Source organism: Triticum urartu, chromosome 1A (assembly GCF_056163025.1).
Source record: "Triticum urartu cultivar PI428250 chromosome 1A, HENAU_Tu73, whole genome shotgun sequence".
NCBI classification, from domain to species: domain Eukaryota; kingdom Viridiplantae; phylum Streptophyta; class Magnoliopsida; order Poales; family Poaceae; genus Triticum; species Triticum urartu.
Window position 1 is genome coordinate 497,145,270 of NC_141873.1, and position 26,389 is coordinate 497,171,658.

The window sequence follows — 26,389 nt, forward strand, 5'->3', positions numbered from 1 at the left end:
CTTGGGGATGCTAGTTTTGCTATGTCCTCTACTTGTTGCAATGATCATGATTGGGGTGATTCTTCTTATGATCTGGAAAATTTATTTAAGCCCCGTGATGAATATGAGATTGATAATAGTGTTTGCAATATTATTGAAAGTGGGTTTGGAAGAGTTTCAACTTTAGATCCCACATATTTGGAAAATGTTCAATCTTATGAAATCTTTGATAAAAGTGGGTTTGAAGAGGTCATGACTTTAGTTAATGTTAATCCCACTATTTTGGAAGAGTGTCAACTTTGCATGCATGAGGATCATGTTGAAAATATTTTATGTGATAGCTATTTTGTTGAATTTGCTTATGATCCTACATGTAATTATTATGAGAGAGGAAAATATGGTGGTAGAAATTTTTCATGTTACTAAACTACCTCTCGTTATGTTGAGATTGCTATTGTTTCTTTCCTCTTCCTTGCATATGCTAGTTTTTGCTTGCCTTGATAATTTTTTTGCCTATAAGATGCCTATGCATAGGAAGTATGTTAGACTTAGATGTGTTTGTCACATGCTTTATTATGCTCCTTTTGTGCTTCAATTCTTGTCTTTCATGTGAGCATCATTAAAATTATCAATGCCTAGCTATAAGGCTTTAAAGAAAAGCGCTTGTAGGGAGACAACCAATATTTTTACTTGCTGTTATTAAATAAATAATTTATCTAGCCTCTGTTTTGGTTGTGTTTTTTGTGTTTAATTAGTGTTTGTGCCAAGTAGAACCGTTGGGAAGACTTGGGGAAAGTCTTGTTAATCTTGCTGTAAAAAAACAGAAACTTTAGCGCTCACGAGAACTGCTTCCATTTTTATTTGGAAAGTTGTATTTAGTTAATTCTTTTTGCAGATGATTAATAGATAAATTCCTCACGTCCAGAAATTTATTTTAGAATTTTTGGGGTTCCAGATCTTGCGCTAGATACAGATTACTACAGACTGTTCTGTTTTGACAGATTCTGTTTTTCGTGTGTTGTTTGCTTATTTTGATGAATCTATGGCCAATAAAATAGTTTATAAACCATAGAGAAGTTGGAATACAGTAGGATTAACACCAATATAAATAAATAATGAGTTCATTACAGTACCTTGAAGTGGTCTTTTGTTTTCTTTCGCTAACGGAGCTCACGAGATTTTCTACTTTAAGTTTTGTGTTGTGAAGTTTCCAAGTTTTGGGTAAAGATTTGATGGATATTGGAACAAGGAGTGGCAAGAGCCTAAGCTTGGGGATGCCCATGGCACCCCCAATATAATCTAAGGACACCTAAAAGCCAAATCTTGGGGATGCCCCGGAAGGCATCCCCTCTTTTCGTCTACTTCTATCGGTAACTTTACTTGGAGCTATATTTTTATTCATCACATGATATGTGTTTTGCTTGGAGCGTCTTGTATTATTTGAGTCTTTATTTGTTAGTTTACCACAATCATCCTTGCTGTACACACCTTTTGAGAGAGCCATACATGATTTGGGATTTGTTAGAATACTCTATGTGCTTCGCTTATATCTTTTGAGTTATATAGTTTTGCTCTAGTACTTCACTTATATCTTTTAGAGCACGGTGGTGGATTTGTTTTATAGAAACTATTGATCTCTATTGCTTCACTTAGATTATTTTGAGAGTCTTAAATAGCATGGTAATTTGCTTAGATAATCCTAATATGCTAGGTATTCAAGATTAGTAAAAACTTTCTTATGAGTGTTTTGAATACTAAGAGAAGTTTGATGCTTGATGGTTGTTTTGAGATATGGAGGTAGTGATATTAAAGTTGTTCTAGTTGAGTAGTTGTGAAATTGAGAAATACTTGTGTTGAAGTTTGCAAGTCCCGTAGCATGCACGTATGGTAAACATTATGTAACAAATTTGAAACATGAGGTGTTCTTTGATTGTCCTCCTTATGAGTGGCGGTCGGGGACGAGCGATGGTCTTTTCCTACCAATCTACCCCCCTAGGAGAATGCGCGTAGTGCTTGGTTCTTGATGACTTGTAGATTTTTGCAATAAGTATGTGAGTTCTTTATGACTAATGTTGAGTACATGGATTATACACACTCTCACCCTTCCATCATTGCTAGCCTCTTCGGTACCGTGCATTGCCCTTTCTCACATTGAGAGTTGGTGAAAACTTCGCCGGTGCATCCAAACCCCGTGATATGATATGCTCTTTCACACATAAACCTCCTTATATCTTCCTCAAAACAGCCACCATACCTACCTATTATGGCATTTCCATAGCCATTCCGAGATATATTGCCATGCAACTTTCCACCATCCCGTTTATCATGATACGTTCATCATTGTCATATTGCTTTGCATGATCATGTAGTTGACATCGTATTTGTGGCAAAGCCACCATTCATAATTCTTCATACATGTCACACTTCATTCATTGCATATCCCGGTACACCGCCGGAGGCATTCATATAGAGTCATACCTTGTTCTAGTATCGAGTTGTAATCATTGAGTTGTAAATAAATAGAAGTGTGATGATCATCATTTAATAGAGCATTGTCCCAATAAAAAAAGAGAAAGGCCAAATAAAAAAGGAAGGCCCAAAAAAAGAAATGAAAAGGGACAATGCTACTATCTTTTTTTCCACACTTGTGCTTCAAAGTAGCACCATGATCTTCATGATAGAGAGTCTATTGTTTTGTCACTTTCATATACTAGTGGGAATTTTTCATTATAGAACCTGGCTTGTATATTCCAACAATGGGCCTCCTCAAGTGCCCTAGGTCTTCGTGAGCAAGCAAGTTGGATGCACACCCACTAGTTTCTTTTGTTGAGCTTTCATACATTTATAGCTCTAGTGCATCCGTTGCATGGCAATCCCTATTCCTTGCATTAACATCAATCGATGGGCATCTCCATAGCCCATTGATTAGCCTCGTTGATGTGAAACTTTCTCCTTTTTTGTCTTCTCCACATAACCCCCATCTTTATACTCTATTCCACCCATAGTGTTATATCCATGGCTCACGCTCATGTATTGCATGAAGGTTTATAAAGTTTGAGATTACTAAAGTATGAAACAATTGCTTGGCTTGTCATCGGGGTTGTGCATGATGAGAGCATTCTTGTGTGACGAAAATGGAGCATGACTAAACTATATGATTTTGTAGGGATGAACTTTCTTTGGCCATTTATTTTGAGAAGACATAATTGCTTAGTTAGTATGCTTGAAGTATTATTATTTCTATGTCAATATTAGACTTTTATCTTGAATCTTTCGGATTTGAATATTCATGCCACAATTAAGAAGAATTACATTGAAATTATGCCTAGTAGCATTCCACATCAAAAATTCTGTTTTTATCATTTACCTACTCGAGGACGAGCAGGAATTAAGCTTGGGGATGCTTGATACGTCTCCAACGTATCTATAATTTTTGATTGCTCCATGATATATTATACACTTCTATATTATTTTTGGGACTAACCTATTAACCGGAGGCCCAGCCCAAAATTGCTGTTTTTTGCCTATTTTAGGGTTTCGAAGAAAAGGAATATCAAATGGAATCCAAACGGAATGAAACCTTTGGGAACGTGATTTTTGGAACGAACAAGATCCAGGAGTCTTGGACCCTACGTCAAGCAACCAACAAGGAGGCCACGAGGTAGGGGGGTGCGCCTACCTCCCCCCCAAGCGTGCCCTCCACCCTCGTGGGCCCCCTGTTGCTCCACCGACGTACTTCTTCCTCCTATATATACCTACGTACCCCCAAACGATCAGATACGGAGCCAAAACCCTAATTCCACCGCCGTAACTTTCTGTATCCACGAGATCCCATCTTGGGGCCTGTTCCGGAGCTCCACCGGACGGGGCATAGATCAAGGAGGGCTTCTACATCAATACCATAGCCCTTCCGATGAAGTGTGAGTAGTTTACCTCAGACCTACGGGTCCATAGTTATTAGCTAGATGGCTTCTTCTCTCTTTTTGGATCTCAATACAAAGTTCTCCCCCTCTCTTGTGGAGATCTATTCGATGTAATCTTCTTTTGCGGTGTGTTTGTTGAGACAAATGAATTGTGGGTTTATGATCAAGTTTATCTATGAACAATATTTGAATCTTCTCTGAATTCTTTTATGTATGATTGGTTATCTTTGCAAGTCTCTTCGAATTATCAGTTTGGTTTGGCCTACTAGATTGATCTTTCTTGCAATGGGAGAAGTGCTTGGCTTTGGGTTCAACCTTGCAGTGTCCTTTCCCAGTGACAGTAGGGGCAGCAAGGCACGTATTGTATTGTTGCCATCGAGGATAACAAGATGGGGTTTTCATCATATTGCATGAGTTTATCCCTCTACATCATGTCATCTTGTTAAAGCGTTACTCTGTTCTCTTGAACTTTATACTCTAGATGCATGCTAGATAGCGGTCGATGTGTGGAGTAATAGTAGTAGATGCAGGCAGGAGTCGGTCTACTTGTCTTGGACGTGATGCCTATATACATGATCATACCTAGATATTCTCATAACTATGCTCAATTCTGTCAATTGCTCAACGGTAATTTATTCACCCATCGTAAAATACTTATGCTCTCGAGAGAAGACACTAGTGAAGCCTATGGCCCCCGGGTCTATCTTCATCATATTAATCTTCCAATACTTAGTTATTTTCATTGCCTTTTATTTTAGTTTGCATCTTTATCATAAAAATACCAAAAATATTATATTATCATATCTATCAGATCTCACTCTCGTAAGTGACCATGTAGGGATTGAAAACCCCTTATCGCATTGGTTGCGAGGATTTATTTGTTTTGTGCAGGTGAGAGGGACTCGCACGTAGCCTCCTACTGGTTTGATACCTTGGTTCTCAAAAACTGAGGGAAATACTTACGCTACTTTGCTGCATCACCCTTTCCTCTTCAAGGGAAAACCAACGCAGTGCTCAAGAGGTAGCAAGGCTTCGCTCGCGAAACACTTGGTGCAGTGGATGGCTTCGAAGCCTTGGGTTTCTTCTGCTTCACAGGCTTCGATGGTGCGCTTCGTGAGAATCAGCGTCATCTGCAGAGTGATCCACGGCTGCCCCTTGAATCATAATGTGAGTGATGAGACCTTCACGGTTGTAGAAGGGCCCAACAATATTAGGTTCAGCGTCGCGTGTGCCGTCGGCACGAGGAGCAGATGGACCGGGGTTGAAGTCTAATCCAAGAAATTTCTTGTTCTCTTTGGCAGATGCTTTGGCAAACTAAAGGTTGCGCTTGAATAGATTGTCGTCGCGACACCATAGCGGTGATGATGGATCGGCATTTGCGGGCTGTGGTCCACGAACCATACACGGGTAGAAACCCTGAGCAATAGCTTCAGTTCTGTTCTTGGGTTGAAGATTTCGAAAGAGAATATCATCCCAAGGACATTTGAGGGCATTCTTCTCAGCATACTCCTTGGTCATGAATTTGTATTTGAACCATTGCTCTGCCCAATATCTTCGAATCCATTGGATTCGTGTTTTGCGCTGATTGTAATCCTCTTCGGGATCAGTCTTGTATAGTTCATAGAGATCTTCAGGCAAATCCTTTGATGTATCCCCACGGGCTTCCTGCCTCCCTTCCTTGTTGACTTATCTGCAGCCATGTAGTTCAGACTGAATGACTTGAAAACTGTCAAAGGCTTCCGTCTGCTGGTCAGACAGGAACTAGCTTCTGGAGAATTGATGTGATGTTGTAAGAACTCTGCAAATGAATGCAAACTATGAGAACCAAGGGATTCTCCCACGGACATGTACCTGTGACAGCATTAGAGATGCGAGGGAAGGGGAAGAGGTCATATGCATTCTCAAAAGATTTTGAAGATAAATCAGTTTAGAAGACATTGACCTCATAGTGCGAAGACATTCACTCATATGTTGAGAGTTGGTTCCAGATTTGTACGAATCCAAGAATAAGTACAGGTGAGGAATCTAACTACTTTGTGAAGCATAAGTGAATATACTAGGCATGTTATGAGATGCAGAACAAGATAGATCCAAATTTGTAGGGACAGAAACCACTTGTGGTTGAAAAGGATGAATCTATCGGATCAAAAGGACTGTAAAAAGAGGTTTTATTTACCACATGAAGAACTGCTAGACGGAGTAGAAGATGAGGCCGAGCAGTTCGATCTTCCGTGCCCTAACTTGGCGACGGAGGACACCTACGGTGACGGCGGAGAAGACGATGTTCGCGGCCGACGTGAGGACGGCGTCGGTGAGGTCGCGGCAGCTAAGCGCTTCATCGCCGGCGTCGTCGAGAGCTAGCGGTGGCGCTAGGGTTTGTGCGAGAAGGAGAAGTGGAAGAAGAGATAATGACTGGGGTGTGGCGTGTATTTATAAGGACAGGGACGGCACAATATTATTACGCAGGTGCCCCTGGCGGTTCACATCTGAAGAACACGTGGCGAACATGCAACACATTGGAGGTTGTTCCATGTTCCCACGCACGCCTCGATTGTCGGGTGGTCGTTCCCGCTTCTCCGGGTTTCAGGCAAAAAGGATTGAGCATTTAAATTAGATTTAATGTTTGTCTCTGTGTCTTCTGCTGACAAGGACGCAGAGAAGACATACGACAGTTTCAATAGAATGCATATGATTTGGATAGATAGATTTGAGACAGAAGCATAGAGAGGTTAGGGTCCGATCACATTCACTTAGTTAAAATGATTCAAATGAGAAGACATAGCTATAAGTGAATGCTGTAGAGGACAGAACGCTAACATATGAATATATCCGAATAAGACCAAATCAATATAGTGAAGATAAACATGAAGACATGTTCATATTGAAGACAAACCAAACGCGAAGATTTTGCAAATGTAACGCCAACAGAAAACACTCCAAACAAAAGTTTGGTGGTGGCGTTATCCACCGTATAGGAAGTATTAGACCCAGACACGGTGCACAATTATAGTGGCGCTCTGAAGTCAAATTCTGAGTTAATGTATTCACACTTAGAGTGTAAGTCTTCATTAATTAAAGATATACGTTACTTCGTGTGTTGCACATCTAAGTCATCAACATGCATAAGTGTTAGGATGTGTGCCTGATCACAGGACATTTGAGGATTCCAAGATATTTAGCTCACACCGCAACTTGCAAAACCTTTTCTCATCCAAGGGATTTTTGAAGATATCTAACAGTTTCTCTTCAGTGTTGACGTGAATGATATCAATATCTTCCTTCATGACATGATCTTTGAGAAAGTGATGACGGATCTGAATGTGCTTTGTCTTCGAGTGCTGAACTGGGTTGTTGGCAATCTTGATGGCGCTTTCATTGTCGCAGTAGAGTGGTACTTGCTTCAGATGGATGCCATAGTCCTTGAGTGTTTGCTTCATCCATAGAAGCTGAGCGCAGCAAGATCCAGCAGCAATGTATTCAGATTCAGCACTGGAGAGAGATACACAGTTCTGCTTCTTTGAAGACCAACAAACAAGTGATCGTCCCAGAAAGTGACATGTGCCTGATGTAGACTTGCGATCCACCTTGTCACCAGCATAATCAGCATCTGAGAATCCAACTAGATCAAACTCTGAGCCCTTTGGATACCATAATCCTAGTGTTGGGGTGTAAGCCAAATATCGAAGAATTCGCTTCACAGCTAAGTGATGCGATTCCTTTGGTGCCGCTAGGAATCGGGCACGCATGCAAACACTAAGCATGATATCTGGCCTAGATGCACATAAATAAAGTAAAGAACCAATCATGGAACGATATACCTTTTGATCAAACTCTTTACCATTGGCGTCAGGACCCAGATGACTCTTGGTTGGCATTGGCGTCGTGTAACCTTTGCGGTCTTGCATTCCAAACTTCTTCAGGCAGTCTTTGAGGTATTTCTCTTGAGATATGAAGATGTCATTGCTTTGCTGACATATTTGAAGACCAAGGAAGAACTTCAGCTCACCCATCATGGACATTTGATATTGCTCTTGCATCATGTGTCCAAACTCATCATTGTATTTTTGATTTGTGCACCCAAAGATAATGTCATCCACATATATTTGGCACACAAACAGTTCACCATCTTCGTGAAGAGTGTGGGATCCAGGGAGCCAGGTTTGAAGCCTTTGCTCTTGAGGAAGTATTTGAGTGTGTCGTACCAAGCACGAGGGGCTTGTTTGAGGCCATACAGTGCCCTGTTGAGCTTGTAAACCATGTCAGGATGTTTTGGATCTTCAAAGCCAGGTGGTTGTGCAACATACACTTGTTCTTCAATCTTTCCATTGAGAAAGGCACTCTTTACATCCATTTGATATAGAAGGATGTTATGATGATTTGCGTAGGCTAGCAGTATGCAAATGGCTTCAAGCCTAGCCACGGGAGAAAATGTTTCATCGAAGTCAATTCCTTCAACTTGAGTGTATCCTTGAGCAACAAGACGAGCCTTGTTTCTGACAACTTGACCATGCTCATCTTGCTTATTGCGATATATCCATTTAGTGCCTATGATATTGTGTTTACGAGGATCAGGACGCTTGACCAATTCCCACACATTGTTCAACTCGAACTGTTGAAGCTCTTCTTGCATAGCTTGAATCCACTCAGGTTCCATGAATGCTTTAGCAACTTTCTTGGGTTCAGATATTGAGACAAATGTAAAGTGCCCACAGAAATTTGCTAGTTGTGTTGCTCTTGAACGAGTGAGTGGACCAGGTGCATTGATGCTATCAATTATCCTCTCAATCTGTACTTCATTTGCAACACGAGGATGAACTGGACGAAGATTTTGCCCTTGCTGATCATTGTCATCATTAGGAGGATTGTCTTTAGGTTGAGCATTGTCTTCAGGTTGATTAGGTGCAGAAATGATAAGTTCCTCTTCAGCCTGAGTTTCAGACGGTATGATTTCTCCAGTTCCCATAAGCTTGATGGATTCACTAGGTGGAATTTCATCTAGCACATTTGGCAGGTGCTCTCTTTGCGAGCGGTTAGTCTCATCGAACCGCACATCCACAGTTTCAACCACTTTATAGTGAAAGAGGTTGAAGACTATGTAGGAGTGCGAATCCTTTTCGTAACCAAGCATAAAACCTTCATGTGCTTTCGGTGCAAATTTTGAAGTGTGATGTGGATCCTTGATCCAGCACCTAGCACCAAATACTCTGAAGTAACTAACGTTTGGCTTCTTACCAGTAAGGAGTTCATAGGATGTCTTCTTCAGAAGCTTGTGAAGATAAACACAGTTGATGACATGGCATGCAGTATCAATGGCTTCGGGCCAGAACTTTCTTGGAGTCTTGTATTCATCAAGCATCGTCCTTGCCATCTCAATGAGTGTTCTGTTCTTCAGTTCCATGATGCCATTCTGCCGCGGCGTGTATGGAGCTGAGAACTCATGAGTGATACCCAAGGTGTCAAGATAAGTGTCGAGGCCGGTGTGTCACGCCCTCGATGCGGCTATATCTCCCACGCGTCGAAGCATGACTTAGAGGCATAACCGCATTGAAAGCAATGTTGCAAGTGAGGTAATCTTCACACAACCCATGTCATACATAAGGGAAAGAGATACATAGATGGCTTACAATCGCCACTTCACACAATTACATGAATAAAGCATTACATCATCCAGATACACTCAAGGTCCGACTACGGAACCCAAAATAGGAAGACTACCCCAATGCTACACAGATCCCCGATCGACCCCAACTGGGCTCCACTACTGATCAACTAGAACGAAACGACACAAAGGACAAGATCTTCAACGAGCTCCTCCTTGAGCTTGGTTGCGTCATCTGCACGGTTCAACGGCACCTGCAAGCTGGTTTTGGAAGTAAATTGTGAGTCACGGGGACTCAGCAATCTCACACCCTCGCGATCAAGACTACTTAAGCTTATAGGTAGGGTAAAAGGTATGAGGTGGAGCTGCGGCAAGCGACTAGCATATATGGTGGCTAACATGCGCAAATGAGAGCAAGAAGAGAAGGCAAAAGCACGGTCGAACAACTATGATCAAGAAGTGATCCTAGAACAACCTACGTCAAGCATTACTCCAACACCGTGTTCACTTCCCGGACTCTGCCGAGAAGAGACCATCACGGTTACACACGCGGTTGATGTATTTTAATTAAGATCAACTTCGGGTTTTCTACAACCGGACATTAACAAATTCCCATCTGCCCATAACCACGGGCACAGCTTTCGAAAGTCCAAATCCCTGCAGGGGTGTCCCAACTTAGCCCATCACAAGCTCTCATGGTCAATGAAGGATATTCCTTCTAGCGGGAAGACCCGATCAGACTCGGAATCCCGGTTACAGGACATTTCGACAATGGTAAAACTAAACCAGCAAAGCCACCCGAATGTGCCGGCAAATCCCGATAGGAGCTGCACATATCTCGTTCTCAGGGCACACCAGATTGTCCAAGGTTCCGGTAGGCCAGCCCAGAGTTGCCCCTGGTGGCCACCGGCAGCTGACAGGTTGGACCAACACTCAGAGGAGCACTGGCCCGGGGGTTTAAATAAACATGACTCTTGAGCCGGCCGACCCAAGGGAGAGAAAAGGCTAGGTGGCAAATGGTAAAACCAATGTTGGGCCTTGCTGGAGGAGTTTTATTCAAAGCGAACTGTCAAGGGGTTCCCATTATAACCCAACAGCGTAAGGAACGCAAAATCCAGGAACATAACACCGATATGACGGAAACTAGGGCGGCAAGAGTGGAACAAAACACTAGGCATAAGGCTGAGCCTTCCACCCTTTACCAAGTATATAGATGCATTAATTAAATAAGAGATATTGTGATATCCCAACAAAATATCCATGTTCCAACAAGGAACAAACTCCAATCTTCACCTGCAACTAGCAACGCTATAAGAGGGGCTGAGCAAAGCGGTAACATAGCCAAACAACGGTTTGCTAGGACAAGGTGGGTTAGAGGCTTGGTTTAACAATATGGGAGGCATGATAAGCAAGTGGTAGGTATCGTAGCATAGGCATAGCAAAAGAGCGAGCAATCTAGCAAGCAAAGATAGAAGTGATTTCGAGGGTATGGTCATCTTGCTTGAAATCCCGCAAGGAAGAAGAACGAGTCCACGAAGAAGACAAACAGACGTAGTCGAACGGGTCCTCACAAACGCGACGTTATCGGAACCAAACCGAAGAAGCAACACCAGAAAGAAGCACACAACATAGTAAACAACCAACACACGAACATGGTATGATATGCGGGATGCGGTATGTGATGCATATGCATGATTTGGAAAGGAATGGTTGAAACTGGCCTCAACTTGGAAAACAAAGGGTTCCACTGGAAAGGTGAGGTGATTTCAGTTGAAATCGATATAGAGATCACCGGAATTGGATGCACGGTTTGGAAATGGCAAGCAAAACAAATATGGCACCGGTCTGCGATAATCAGCAAGTGACCATCTAAATGCATCAAGATAAATATGCTACAGCACTCAAACATGGCAACAAAATACATGGCAGGGATCCACTCATGATGCTTGACAAAAGATGAACACTGAGCTACGGCTAATTCACTCATTAACATGTTCAAACAAGCATGGCAAAAGGGCAAATGATAACAGGTTTCAGACTTAGTGAAATTAACACAAGTCTGGAATTTATCAGCAGGAAGCAATCTTTAGAGCATGAAAACTACATGCTACAGGAACTTAACATGGCAAATCAAGGCATGTCATGAAGCTACTCTAAGCACTTAACAAAAGTCCCTTAGTGACCTTGAGCCAAAAGGGATCAGAAAATACAATTGCAAGCATGTGAACATGGCAAAAATATAAACAGATTCAGACTTAGTGAAAAACTGGAGCATGCAAAACAGATTAACGAGTAGGCATGTTTACGAGCTCGATGCACTCACTACAGAGCATGGCATGACAAACTAAGCATCCATCCATCAAGAAGACATGATATAGAAGCTAGACATGGCAAGAACAACATCATAGCATGCACGGATCAATAGCAACATCCTCGGCAAAATCGCTAAACATGTCAACAATCTGCCAGGATCATTTTATAGCAAAAGTAGAGCTCGATTGACTGAAGCTAGGGTGCTCCATAATTGCAAACAAATACATGGATGGATAGAGAACAACAATATTAACAAAACATCCTTACTGATCATCCTGAAAAGAGGCACGGATCACTAGGAAACAACATGAACATATGGCATAAAACAATAACAGGACAAGGACTTTGTGAAATTCTAAGTCCCTGAAATCAGCATCATTGAGTAAGCTACTTTGCATGCTTGTGCTAGTCACCACAAAGATCACAAAAATACATGGCATACACCCCTGTAAAGATGGCATGGCATATAACAAAACACATGTAGAGCTCAGGATCATAGCATGCACACATTAATCATGGCAAAAATGACAAAATGCCATTTGCTGAAACAGATCTGACAAATTCATCACATAGCCCTCTTCCAACAGCATTTCGGGCATCAAGATGAGCTCAAATGAAAATGATGCAATGAGATGAAATGGTGTACTCATCGAGACGAACATTTTGATATGCTACACACGTGAATCGGAGCTACAGATGCAGAGTTATGACATGATGAAGATGGCATAAAAATTAGGGTTAGAGAGGCAAAAGTCAACCGAGTGGGTTTCAGATCTGGATCCAGATCGCACGCATTTCGATGTTCGCCGGAAACTTCACCGGAGGAACCGCCGAAGACGTGGGAGAAGACGGGGCGGCGAGATCTGGCCGGCCCCTCGCCGGATCTGGCGGGGAAGAGGAGGAGGCGGCGGGGCGCAGTGCTGCGCGGAGGATGGCATCACGGCGGGGTGGCGTGACCCCGCGAGGTCGGCGGCGGCGGCCGGCGGGCGAGGCAGGCGGCAAGGCGCGAGCTGGCGGCGCGGTGGCGGAGCGCTTGGCGGGGCGGCGGCGCTCGGAGGCGGCCGGTGCGCGGGATGGGCGGCGCGGGCGCGGTAGGTTCCCAGGCGGCGGGGCGCGCGATGGGCCTCAGGGGCCCGGTTCGGGCCGCCCGGGCCGGCGGCGGAGAAGGCAACGGCAGGACAGGTGGCGGGAGGCCATTGGCGCGGACAGCGGCGGCGGGTTCATCCGGCCGGGTTCGGACATGTCCGGCGCGGCGCGAGGGAAATTTTTAGGGTTAGGGGGAAGAAGACTCGGGAATGAAATGGAGGGGTCTTTATATAGGCGTAGAGGGAGCTAGGAATGTCCAAATGAGGTGTGGTTTTCGGCCACGCGATCGTGATCGAACGATCGAGATGATGGAGGAGGTTTAGGTGGGTTTTGGGCCACTTTGGAGGGGTGTTGGGCTGCAACACACACGAGGCCTTTTCGGTCCCTCGGTTAACCGTTGGAGTATCAAACGAAGTCCAAATGGCACAAAACTTGACAGGTGGTCTACTGGTAGTAAACCAAGGCTACGTGGCAAGTCTCGGTACAATCCGAAAATGTTTAACCCCCACACACGAAAAGAGGTAGAAAAGGACACCGGCTTACATAGGAGCGCCGGATTACAAAACGGACAACGGGGAAAATGCTTGGATGCATGAGACGAACATGTATGCAAATGAAATGCACATGATGACATGATATGCAATGCATGACACGCAAGCAATGACAAGGCAACAACAGCGAATAACTAGAGGACACCTGGCACATCGGTCTCGGGGCGTTACACGGTGTTCTTGAATTCTGTGCCATTGTCACTTCTGATATGCTTGATCTTGACGCCATAGTTGTTCATGGCTTGATTGGCGAAGCGTCTAAAGACATCCCGCACTTAAGTTTTGTAGAGGACTATGTGTACCCATGTATATCTTGAATAATCATCAACAATGACAAAGCCATAGAGACAAGCAGTAGTAGTTAGAGTGGAGTAGTGAGTAGGGCCGAAAAGGTCCATGTGTAGCAGTTCGAAGGGTTGAGTTGTTGTCATGATTGTCTTCCAAGGATGCGTGGCCCTCATCATCTTTCCAGCTTCGCAGGTACCGCATAAGTGATCCTTCTTGAACTTGACGCCCTCGATGCCTATGACGTGCTTCTTCTTTGCGAGAGTATGCAAGTTCCTCATGCTAGCATGCCCTAGCCTCCGATGCCAGAGCCAGCACTCTGAAGCTTTTGCAAGAAGACATACGGCAAGTTGTGGTCCTGCTGAGAAATCTACCATGTACAAATCATCTTTGCGATACCCTTCAAAGACTAGAGACTTGTCAGATTCCATTAGAACAAGGCAGCGATATTTTCCAAATATCACAATCATGTTCAAATCGCAAAGCATTGAGACAGACATTAAGTTGAAACCAAGGGATTCAACAAGCATCACTTTATCCATGTGTTGATCCTTTGAGATTGCAACTCTACCTAGACCCAATACCTTGCTTTTACCAGTGTCAGCAAATGTGATGTGACTCTTCTCAGATGGACGTAAGGTTGAGTCCATGAGAAGACTTTGATCACCAGTCATATGATTAGTGCATCCACTATCAATAATCCATTCTGAAGCAGCTGGTGTCATGCCCTACAGAACAGTTAGGGGGATAGGCTTTACAAAGAGTATTGTGAAGCATAAGCATTTGACGAGCAAGTGAATTATGAAAGCTCAGATCGAGGTTAGAACTGATAGGATGCATGTTAAGCGACTAAGGAATGAAATACATAATAAGATCATTTGGGCATTTTATCTTGCGCCCCACAAGATGTTTTAGGTCCCCAGCAATAGCTTTAGACGCCTTTGATTTCAGGCTCAAGACCTTTCCCTGCAAAAGAGAGTTCAGTTTTCTTAACCACCCACATCTTCAGGGGTGGCTTCGAAGCAATGAGTCTAAGTGCAACATCTGAGAACTTTGGCTTTGGAGCCCTAGCAAACAGTATTGGAGGAGGTGAATAATACTCATGAGAATAAGCAGAGTAGTTCTTGGTCTTATGAACATGGCGGTTTGACGAAACACGCTCATATTCATAGGCCTGAGTATGGTTTCCCTGCAAAACATTTGTGTTAGTGCGACTCTGGTGAGTCCTCTGTCTGTATGAAGCCTTTGGACCATATGAAGCATGTGGTATGGGGTTTGTCTTCTTCCCTTGTGGTGTCATGACGACATTCACAGGAAGATTATCCAGACACCTTTTGGGCACCCAGACTTTCTTCATAGGTGGCCCATTCCTGCAGTTAGTACCAATATACCTGGCAAACACTTCACCATTCTGATTTTTAAACAGTTTATAGTTTGCATCAAAGGATCCATCAATGGTAATAGGGTTAGCAGAAGTGAAGCCAGATAGAATGGATGGATCCATTAAAGGTTCCTTTCCAGCAACCCATGTGGTTTTGGGGTACTTCTCAGGCTTCCAGTAAGAGCCATCAACATTCATTTTCCTTTTGGACCCAACACCCTCTTTCCTAGGGTTTCGGTTCAGAATCTGCCTTTTGAGGACATCATATAGTGTCTGATGCCCTTTGAGACTTTTGTACATCCCTGTTTCAAGCAATGTCTTCAACCTAGCATTTTCATCAGCAATAGCAGTGGCATCCTCAATAGAGGGGTTAGTTACCACATCAATAGTTGAAGATATTGCAACAGTAGCAGCAGTAGAACATTCAGCAACAGAAGTAGTGTTATCACGCTCAAGGCATTTTAGACATGGTGGTTCAAATCCTTCCTGAGCGGGACTGATCTGTTGAGCGTGAAGTGACTCGTTTTCCTTTTGAAGATCTTCATGAATTGCTCTCAATTTCTCAAGTTCTTGCTTCCTTTGAAGATAATCATAGGAAAGCTTTTCATGAGTTGTTGAGAGCATTTCATGACGACTTTCAAGTTCCTCATACTTAACATGAAGATTTTTTTATGTCTTCAATTAAGGACTGAGATTGAGTCATTTCTGCGTCCAACAGGTCATCGCTTTTGTCTAACAGTTTTTGAATATGTTCCATAGCTTTCTGTTGTTCAGTTGCAATTTTAGCAAGTGTTTTGTAGCTGGGTTTGGAATCACAATCAGAGTCATCTTCACTGGATGTTTGATAGTGAGCATTGCGTGAGTTTACCTTGGCACCACGTGCCATGAAGCAATAGGTGGGAGCGGAGTCGTCCTTGTCATCAGCGTAGGTGATGAAGCCATTGTCTTCAGTGTTGAAGATGGACTTGGCAACATAGGCTATGGCCAAACTTGCGACGCCAGAGTCGGACTCCTCCTCAGACTCCACCTCCGCCTCCTCAGAAGCAGACTCCTCCTCTGAATCCATTTCCTTGCCAAAAAACGCACGAGCCTTGCCAGATGAGCTCTTCTTGTGTGATGAAGACTTTGAGGAAGACTTGGAAGAAGACTTTGAGTATTTCTTCTTCTTCTTCTTGTCATCAGAATCATATTCCTTGCTCTTCTTCTTGTTGTTCTTCTCATTGTCCCACTGCGGACACTCAGAGATGTAGTGACCAGGTTTCTTGCACTTGTGACATGTTCTCTTCTTGTAGTCATGAGTAGAAGCTTCGTCATTCCTTGAGCTGGATCATGAAGACTTTCTGAAGCCTTTCTTCCTAGTGAACTTCGGGAACTTCTTCACAAGCATAGCAAGCTCCTTTCCAATATCTTCAGGATCATCAAAACTGTAGTCAGATTCTTCTTCACATGAGGAAACAACTTTTGCCTTCAAGGCGCGAGTTCGGCCATAGTTGGGACCGTAGATATCTCTTTTCTCAGAAAGCTGAAACTCATGTGTGTTGAGCCTTTCAAGTATGTCAGACGGATCGAGTGTCTTGAAGTCAGGGCATTCTTGAATCATCAGGGCTAGGGTGTCAAACAAGCTGTCAAGTGATCTCAGGAGCGTCTTGACGATTTCATGCTTGGTGATCTCAGTAGCGCCGAGATCTTGAAGCTCATTTTTGATGTCTGTGAGGCGATCAAACGTGAGTTGAACATTCTCATTGCCGTTTCTCTTGAAGCGGTTGAAGAGGTTGCGAAGGACACTAATCCTTTGATCTCTCTGGGTTGAGACGCCTTTGTTGACCTTGGAGAGCCAGTCCCAGACTAGCTTCGACGTTTCTAGAGCACTCACACGGCCATACTGTCCTTTGGTCAGATGACCACAGATGATGTTCTTGGCAGTAGAATCCAGTTGAACGAACTTCTTGACATCAGCAGGGTGACACCTTCACCAGTCTTGGGAACGCCATTATTGACGACATACCAGAGGTCGACATTAATGGCTTCAAGATGCATGCACATCTTATTCTTCCAGTAGGGATATTCAGTTCCATCGAAGAAGGGGCACGCAGCGGAGACTTTGATTATCCCTGCAGTCGACATAGCTAAAACTCCAGGTGGTTAAACCGAATCACACAGAATAAGGGAGTACCTTGCTCTGATACCAATTGAAAGTGCTAGTTATCGATTAGAGGGGGGTGAATAGGCGATTTTTATGGAAGTCTTCAAAACATGGAAGTTTCGAAGACAAGCGATAGAAATGAACCTATTAACATGCAGCGGAAGGTAGACTACACTAGGCCAGCCATAGTCAAGTATTGAAGTGAAAGCACGAAGACTAATAGCAGCTAGGCAGTATGGATCAGGATGGAAGATAGTATGAAGCCAATCAGAACAAACAGTCACACAGTGAAGACAAACAGATAATGCAAGCAAGCAATGACTTCACAAGGACCAACTGTAAATAAAGAGAAGGGAAGGATAGAACCAGTTGCTTAATGAAGACGAGGGATTTGTTGGACCAGTTCCAGTTGTTGTGACAACTGTACGTCTGGTTAGGGAGGCTGAGATTTAACTCAGAAGTCTGTGTCTTCACCTTATTCCCCTTGAGCTAAGGACACACAGTCCTCGCCCAATCACTTAGGTAAGTCTTCAAGGTAGACTTCCAAACCTTCACAGACTTCGTTCACCAGCGATCCACAATGACTCTTGGATGCTCAGAACGCGACGCCTAACCGGCTGGAGGATTCATAGTCCTCAAGTGTAACAAGTCTTCAGATCACACAGACAGGAAGACTTCAGTGATGCCTAACACTCTTTGGCTCTAGGTGTTTAGGGTTTTGTCCTTGCAAGGATTTCTCTCTCAAAGGCTTCGGAGGTGGGTTGCTCTCAAATGACAAAAGCCGTGCACTAACTCTGAGCAGCCACTAATTTATGGTGTAGGGGGTGGGATATTTATAGCCACTAGGCAACCCGACCTGATTTGTCCGAAATGACCTCGGGTCACTAAGGAACTGACACGTGTTCCAACGGTCAGATTTCAAACACACACGGCAGCTTGACTTGGGCTACAAGTAAATCTGACTTATCCAACTCTATATAAGATTTGCTCTCATTGTCTTCGCTCAAAGACTTAGGATTTGGTTGAGCATCACTTTAGTCATTCTGACTATGTTCACTTGGACCCCACTTAACAGTACGGTGGTTCCTATGACTCAACAAAGAAGAAAATGAAACTACGAAACAACTATGTCTTCGCGCTCTAAAGACTTCATGCGATGTCTTCTCATGTCATAGTCTTCAATGTGAATATCTTCACATACCACCATTATCTTCAATGTCTTCACACATTTTTAGGGGTCATGTTCGTAGGTAAACAAAATTAATGAGGGACTACCACCTGTGTTATCCTGCAATTCTCACAAACACATTAGTCCCTTAACCAGGTTTGTCGTTAGTACTCCAAAACCAACTAGGGGTGGCACTAGATGCACTTACATTATTTTTAGTAGTTTCCGAGGTGTGAAATTCAAGTTTTATTTTGCTTGCGCAGTTGAAAATAAATGCTGGCAGAGATATTAAAATCCAAACCTGGCTTATTTTTCTCAATATGGGTTCAGAAGGAAATTGTCATTGAGCTTCTATCTAAAGGTATGTCAGATTAACAGGTTGCTATCGTAACTCTTGATTTTGAGTAATGCAAAGCAATGTCATCGGTACATCTTCGGTTGCCGTTCTTCCAGAGCGAAGGATTTCCCCCCTAGATTGTGCTATGAAATAATGCTTGTATAACGCCTTGATCTCTTGGCTATACCATGCTTTCTTGACAATACTATACTTGCAGAAGAATGATGCTTCTATAGAATGCCACAATGAGTTCTGGCAGCTCTTTTAATTTTGTGTTCACTATGGACGAATGAACCATATAATTTGTCAATTTGATCAGTACTTGCTGACTACTTGCTTTCATGTTGCAATCTCAGTTTTAGGCACTTCATAGCCATAGAATAATTTTGAATTGTTATGCTCAGTACACCAAATGGTGTTCCTAGGTAATGCACTGTTTGCAACTAAGTTTTGTCTTTAAGCACCAAGGCGTAGTAGTATGCATTGAAATAAATGGATCATTTCTATCTTTCTGGTGCTCATAATAGACTTTTTCATTTTGGATTTGTATGCTTGAAATTTGATTATTTCTACCAGCTGAGAATGGAAATGAAATGTACCGCAGACACTTTTTCATTAGATTTCAGCAGCCTCGATGGCTGATGGCAGCAACCTCATGGGCCACACACCCCCTTCCTTAATTGCATGCCCTCACAAAATGGATGGGGATTGGGTTCTTTGGTTGTCGCCGCCGGACTCAGTGAAGGACGAAAAATCGAGATGATCCAGTGGAGAATAGATGCCACAGGCTGAAGAAAGGAGGCGATGGTTTCAGAGCACACACCTTGAAGCGGAGAGGCGGCAGGGGAGTGGGTTTGGATGGCAGAGGGAGCGAGACGAGGCAACATCAGATGGGAGGCATGGTCAAAAGCGGCGCCATAGGAGCAATCGTGCGTGTGTGGGGGCATACTAGGGAGAAGGAAATGGGTGGTCGGTTTTCCAGGGCTTTTTCCTTGCATCGGGAAATGGGTTCGATTGAAAAACGATGAGGTGGGGAGGTCACGCGAAGGGTGGAGACGTGGGTACCATATAACGTACCAACTGTGCTTTAATAGTAGAGATTAAGATGTTGATATTTTATTCATTTTCTACTTAGCTGAACATCCTTGAAGAAAAAAAACTATGAAACTTGTAATGTATCATGGTCGCAATTTGTGAAGTAGAACTAACTATCCTTTGACCAAATACTCTTTGATCATTCATCAATTTTTATGTATTTGTCGCCCGTGACAACAAATATGGAATACATGTCTGCGTTCTTGAAAGAACAACATGCTATTCTGATTACGTGCAACTTTTCTGATAAAAAATAGTCGTTACTCAGGAATCTGGATCAAATAACTATGCACTATAGGCACTAATATGGTTACCTTTGAATGAGTTTGTTACTGTGTTTAGTTACTGTGATGTTTCATATGTTCATTAGAAAAAATAAAGGCTTATTTGCTTGCATGTGCTTTCTCATGTTTGTTTGTTTGTTTGTTTTATCTTCTGGTTGTTCCTTTTCTATAATTGTCACATAAAGTGAACCGAAGCTCATATTCTATATTTTTGTTGTGTAGATACCCGTGAGCCCGCTGTTGAACTCGCTGAAAATGGAGATAGACATGAATTTAACGGTTCCCATACATTTAAATCTCAATGAATTCATACCAGTTTCTATTTGGAACTGAGATAACTAGGAATCATTTCCTTCATGATACTGGTTGTATGAGCTTTTTTCCTTCGGTGTAGGCCAATATTGTACAAAGTTATTTCCTAAAATTATATTCGAAAGTGTCTTCTATGAGAGTAACCATCTCAATCTTTTTTCTATATTTGTCACAAGGTTCTTGTGCTGAGGTGGTTTTTTTGGTCAATATGTTTTCTTCTGAATATTTCAAGAATGAATATTTCAATATGTTATAAGTGAAAAATTATGTAGTGACAAATGTTTGGGAATCATAGTGGCAAAAAGGTGCAATGCAGGAAGAGAAACTTTAGTGATTGTTGTAACGTGCTTGTGGCATTTTTCGTCTTCTGCCCGTAGCAACGCACGGGCATTCTACTAGTGTCATTAGATTTTCAATCTTGTTCTTTCGGGTTTGAATTTATAAACTCCAATATCGAGCGCCTCGCTAAGTACGCGCTTACCCTTTTCAGTAGGTGTAGGTCTCCATGTTTTAGCTTCTTCAGCCTCCTGATTCAAATTGTATTCGTCACAAGATTGTTGAACAATAAATAAAGCATGTGTTTGGCTAAAAAACACTTAAAAATGTCACTTGTCAGGTGTTGTTGTCCAAAAAACTACTGTAGAAAACATTGTCTAACAGGTATTTTTTTTCCGGGTATATCTAACACACACCCATTTCTCAAAAAAGACTTTCGTCTCGCTTTATATATAAAGCAACACAAAAAAGTACACGACGGAGTGATATACAATGTGATGAGGAGGCCCCAATACAAAGCAAATTCAAAGATACAATATAAACCTAGAACAAGCTAACACCTCTCCGAGCTTCACAACAACATCCCTAAGTGGGTGACGACGCAAAGCGTCGCCATTGCCAAGTCCGAGCAGACAAAGATTTTTATCCGGAGCCCTGACATAAGAAGACCCACAACGACGACTTCAAGTAACCTTTTAAGAGCATGGCCAATGCATAACCCCAAACCTACTCCCCGACAAGTTAGTACATAGACCAGCTACCCTCGGATGTCATTGTGGATCAAAAGCTTTTTTTAGCAAAAAGTCTAAGGGCAGCTCCAACGCTAATCCTTAAAATGGACTGCGCACTGGTTAGACCAGTCTGCAGACATGGATGCGGGAATCGACTGTCAACCACATCTTCTAAACGTCCGCCTAGGTCTGGCCAATTTGAATTTCAAATGCATATCGACTGATTTCTTGTATTCTCTATGAGATCAATACTTTTACTTTGAAAAAGCAACAACTTTACTTTTGATGTTACGTCCACTTTGGAGCGGCGTGAATGTGCGCCAACCGCTTCGCGCTATAATGGTTTTTCGAAGGAAGAGGGTTTAGGGTGGGACTATGGTGTCGAATGCGTGCGTGGCAGCGGGCTGTACACCCCCAAATCTCTCTTTATTTTGTATTTGGTTTGCGGAAAAACGAACGTCCCATCGCTCCACGGACCGATGAGGTACGGTGTTAGATGATAAAACGGTCCCGAGTCACGACCGATTTAAGAGTAAGCATTGGAGATGCCTAATTATTCTCCACCGTCCGATCATTGAGATTCGCTGTTTCCAATGCGAGAGAAACCAAACTTTCCAACCAAACGGCAGACCAACCAAACCCCCGTCTTCTCCACCGCGTCGTCTCCCTCCTCCAACCCCCCCACCTACCACCACTCTCCTCCTCCCTCCCCCACTCCAGTCTCATAAATCCCGGACCCCACGCGAATCTCCCCGCACCCGCGGCGAATCCACGAGGGGGAGCGACCCGCCGCCCGATTATGGAGTTCCTGCAGGGGCAGAGCACGGAGACCACGGTGGCCGTCGCGGTCGCCGTCGTCGCCGTGGCCGCCGGCGCCGGATTCCTCCTCCTCCGCAGCAAGAAACCCAAGGGTACGCGCGGTCGAGTCCGTACAGATAGATAGACACTTTCGCGCGCGTGTTCGAGGTCTGGTGCGTGGGTTTCTGTGGATCGAGGATGCTTTGCTGATGGCTAGGGGAGTGGATCTCCTGAAAGAGATGCCGCGGACGCGGATGCCATTTACTTAGGTTGTTTGCTACAGATAATATTGATATATTTGAATCGACAGTGACTTCACGTTCACTCTTCATCCAAAGTTTCAGCATGACTAGAATATTTAGTTCGCATGCTTTTCTGCACCTGCAGATTCTAGGGGATTTTTAAACTGTTTTATGTGATTCATTTTCACACTTGCTACCCTCTGAACAAAATTATTTGCTCTATTTAAAGCAAGATTACTGCTTTTGAAGTTTGTGTCTAATATTAATATTAATGGATGTGCTATGGTCTGTAGGCTGCTTGGATGCTGAGAATTTCAAAGAGTTTAAACTCGTGCAGAAGAGACAGATCAGTCATAATGTGGCCAAGTTCAAATTTGCTCTCCCGACACCTACTTCTGTGTTGGGCCTTCCAATTGGCCAACATATAAGCTGCAGGTTTGAACACTTTTAGCGCTCATGCCCTGGTCTACAGTTATGATGTTGAGTTGAATGTTCATTCTTTTTGGTTCATGGAGTCAGTCAAATATTCTTAATCTGTTGTTTTCTGTGTTATGTCAACTGCCGCAGAGGGCAGGATGCTACTGGTGAGGAAGTAATCAAGCCTTATACTCCGACAACACTGGATTCTGATATTGGATACTTTGAGCTTGTTATAAAGGTAACTTGCTGTAAACATGTCCCATTTATTTTGCTTTAGTATTATTTTGTCTCATTATCTCTATTTGCGATATCAATCTATTCCTCTATCTGTGTATAGTGTTGTGAATTCAGAATTCACCCTTTTTTTTTACAATTTTTCTTTCTCATTATACAGATGTATCCCCAAGGAAGAATGTCCCATCATTTTCGTGAGATGAAAGTTGGTGACTACATGTCTGTGAAGGGACCAAAGGTATGTCTATCTTTTTATTGTAAGTAGCTCTTGATCGTTGCATACCGAATCTCCTGGATTTGGCCATTTTCGTGGTCTTTTCTTCTGGATATTATCTTTGTTGCATCTTTAAATTCCTTGAAACATAAACAACACCATATGGATCATAATTTTGCTAACAGAAATGTGTAAATTCACAATTCCATGCATGTTGATATTTCAAATCAGAGGTTAAATGCGTTTGTCTCTAATGCAGGGCCGTTTCAAGTACCAGCCTGGGCAAGTGAGAGCATTTGGAATGATAGCTGGAGGATCAGGCATTACACCAATGTTCCAAGTAATAAATGATCCAAAGTTCTTCCATTGCAGTTAATACTTGAAACATTCTGCTAGTGCTGAGCAATGCATCTTGCTATCTTATCCTAGGTCACAAGGGCAATTCTTGAGAACCCAAACGACAATACAAAAATTCACTTGATCTACGCTAATGTCACATATGACGACATTCTTCTGCTGGTATGCTTTTCTTGTCAAATTTGCTGCAGTTCTTCACTGGCACTTTATCTGATTATCATTCCAAATTTGTTCTATTGTCGATACATAGAGCAGAAACATATCATAAGATCAACCATTGTGAATTGTATTTCATACACGCTTTTCCCATAAGGATTTTTCTTCCACAATGTGCCAACAACCCTGTTTCTTATTAGTGATAAATATTTACTACTCCCTCCGATCCATATTTACTACAAAGCTGTACTAAAGCTGCGACAAGTAATATGGGTCAGAGGGAGTAAGTGATAAACACTAGCCAATAGTATATTTTATTTTGTTTATTTTGTTCTGTTATACCATTCCTTTACTGGTTAGACCTGTACAAGAAAATGACAGGTTGGCCTAATACTTAGTGATTGCTTTTGGGAAGCTCGTTAGGCTTACAGTACGATTCCTTCATGGTGAATGGAGTTTGCTATGTTACCAGTATGGTATTATGCTTTGAGTCCTGATGTTCACTTCTTTCTTCGATCCATGCAGGAAGAACTGGACAATATGACTAAAAACTATCCTGATCGCTTCAAGATCTACTATGTCCTGAATCAGGTGTATATTCTGTCCTGAACTTTGTATACTTTATCCTGTGACCTGCTATAAACTGCATGGCTGACCCTTTATGTGTATCTAGTCTTGACTGATATGAGTATTGCAATCCTCACTGAATCCTCGAATGATAACTTTCATGCACTATATGATTACTGCAATCCTCACTGAATCCTCAAATGATAACTTTCATGCACTATATGATTACTGCAATCCTCACTGAATCCTCATATAACACAATATATCACACTGAGGAACGTTCCTCGTACGCACCTTACTCTATAGCCATTGTTTTCCGTGTGCAGCCACCTGAAGTCTGGGATGGTGGTGTTGGGTTTGTGTCAAAGGAAATGATCCAAGCTCACTGCCCAGCGCCTGCCGCCGACATTCAGGTAATCTCGAGACTTCAGTGAACGTTGAAACCAGCATTTCTTTGTGAAACCTTCAAAATGTATTTCATCCGACGAACAAGACACTGATGCGACGCTCTTTGCCTTGTTTCAGGTATTGAGATGCGGGCCTCCTCCGATGAACAAAGCCATGGCTGCAAACCTGGATGACCTTGGCTACACCAAGGAGATGCAGTTCCAGTTCTAGGTTTCGACGGTGGAAGCTTACCAAAATAACGGGTCGCATGACCATTCTTAGTATTTTTTCAGTTTGACATGGGCTGATTCTGATGCCATTTAGCTCGTGTAGACACCTTCCACAGTCCATGAAGCGGCAGTTATACCGTGATGCTGCACGTTGATGCGTGTCCAGTGTTACTTGCGTCCGTAACGCTATTTGCCGAGTATAGGAGACAACAGCTTATCAGCATGCCAGAAATAAGCTTTTTTACATGAAAACCACTGCGATTTCATTCACATTTGGCCAAAGCATCGCTTACCACCGAATGACCGACGAGTGTCTGGCCATGTCTCTCTATTGGCACCAAAACAAAACACACCGGATTAAAGTTTAAACTCACAAAGGTACTTCATTTTCCATGGCAATACATCTCTACTATTAAAGGGGAATCGAACATCGTGATGGTTCGACCTCCTTCCACCCCCTTCTCTGGCTATTGATACATCCTCCCATTGATTTTTTTTCAATCCCTCCGAAAACCAGAGGCAAGTAACCCGGTTCAATCAACTCTTCCTCCCCACGTCGTACAGTTCCGCACAACTGGAAAATCCACGCACAAAAAAAAAATTGCCTGAAAAAGCCCACGTTCGACAGCTAAAAAATGAAACAACGCACGTTCTCCACCTCCTCCCCGACCTGCCGATCTGTTTCCTCCCTCCCCCAAAACAAGAACCATCCGCACCCAGCGCCTCGGACGCCCCGTCTCCGACGACCACCCGACACCTCCCTCTCCATTGGATGGCCCCTTTCTTCCTTGATTGCACCTCCCTCTACCCCATCTGTTATATGGCGCCCCACCCATGAACTTTTCGCCATGGCCGCCTCCTTGGCCATGCCCGCATGGCAGCCATGATTGGGATCGTCACCTCCCTTGGACGGGGTGGTATGACCACGGCCAGTGCGATGGAGGCGAGGGGGTTTGTGGTGGTATCAGCCACGACGGTGGATGTGGCGACGTAGTTCTAGGAGGAGAGTTACGTGAGTTGCGGCGGTGGAGGCGGCGACGGACATTGAGCCTTGTCACCATGACCCCTCTATCGTCGGTTCTTCTCTCTCCCTAATCCCTTCTCAATCGAGCTTCGACCCACCCGATCCTCAGTTCCACCTCGCTCCCCACCCCACCTCAGTCGTGGCGGCGATGATGCCAACGACCCGCTTCCAGTTGGGTTTCCAAGGACACCGGTCACAGAACTATCCATCCGCGACCATTCCACTAAAGACCCTGACATGGAGGATGTCCGGAGGAAGGAGGAAAGAAGAACATGAGGGAGAGGAGATGCGGCCCAA

General features: G+C 43.4%; 1 protein-coding gene across 1 annotated transcript; it reads left to right on the plus strand.

The window, feature by feature from the left end:
- Positions 1-22,113: 22,113 nt before the first annotated feature.
- LOC125521976 (NADH--cytochrome b5 reductase 1) lies at positions 22,114-25,338 on the plus strand. The gene is made up of 9 exons (XM_048687042.2): positions 22,114-22,374; positions 22,797-22,938; positions 23,071-23,161; positions 23,318-23,395; positions 23,631-23,711; positions 23,801-23,890; positions 24,410-24,475; positions 24,778-24,864; positions 24,977-25,338. The coding sequence occupies exons 1-9, from the start codon at positions 22,263-22,265 to the stop codon at positions 25,067-25,069; spliced, it is 840 nt and encodes a 279-aa protein (XP_048542999.1). The 5' UTR covers positions 22,114-22,262; the 3' UTR covers positions 25,070-25,338.
- Positions 25,339-26,389: the final 1,051 nt, after the last annotated feature.

Bases quoted from the DNA above. Each gene is read 5' to 3' on its own strand.
- LOC125521976 (XM_048687042.2), top strand. From the start codon at position 22,263: ATGGAGTTCCTGCAGGGGCAGAGCACGGAGACCACGGTGGCCGTCGCG. The intron at 23,396-23,630 runs GTATGTCTATCT...TCTCTAATGCAG, and splicing joins TGTCTGTGAAGGGACCAAAG to GGCCGTTTCAAGTACCAGCC. The intron at 24,865-24,976 runs GTAATCTCGAGA...GCCTTGTTTCAG, and splicing joins CGCCTGCCGCCGACATTCAG to GTATTGAGATGCGGGCCTCC.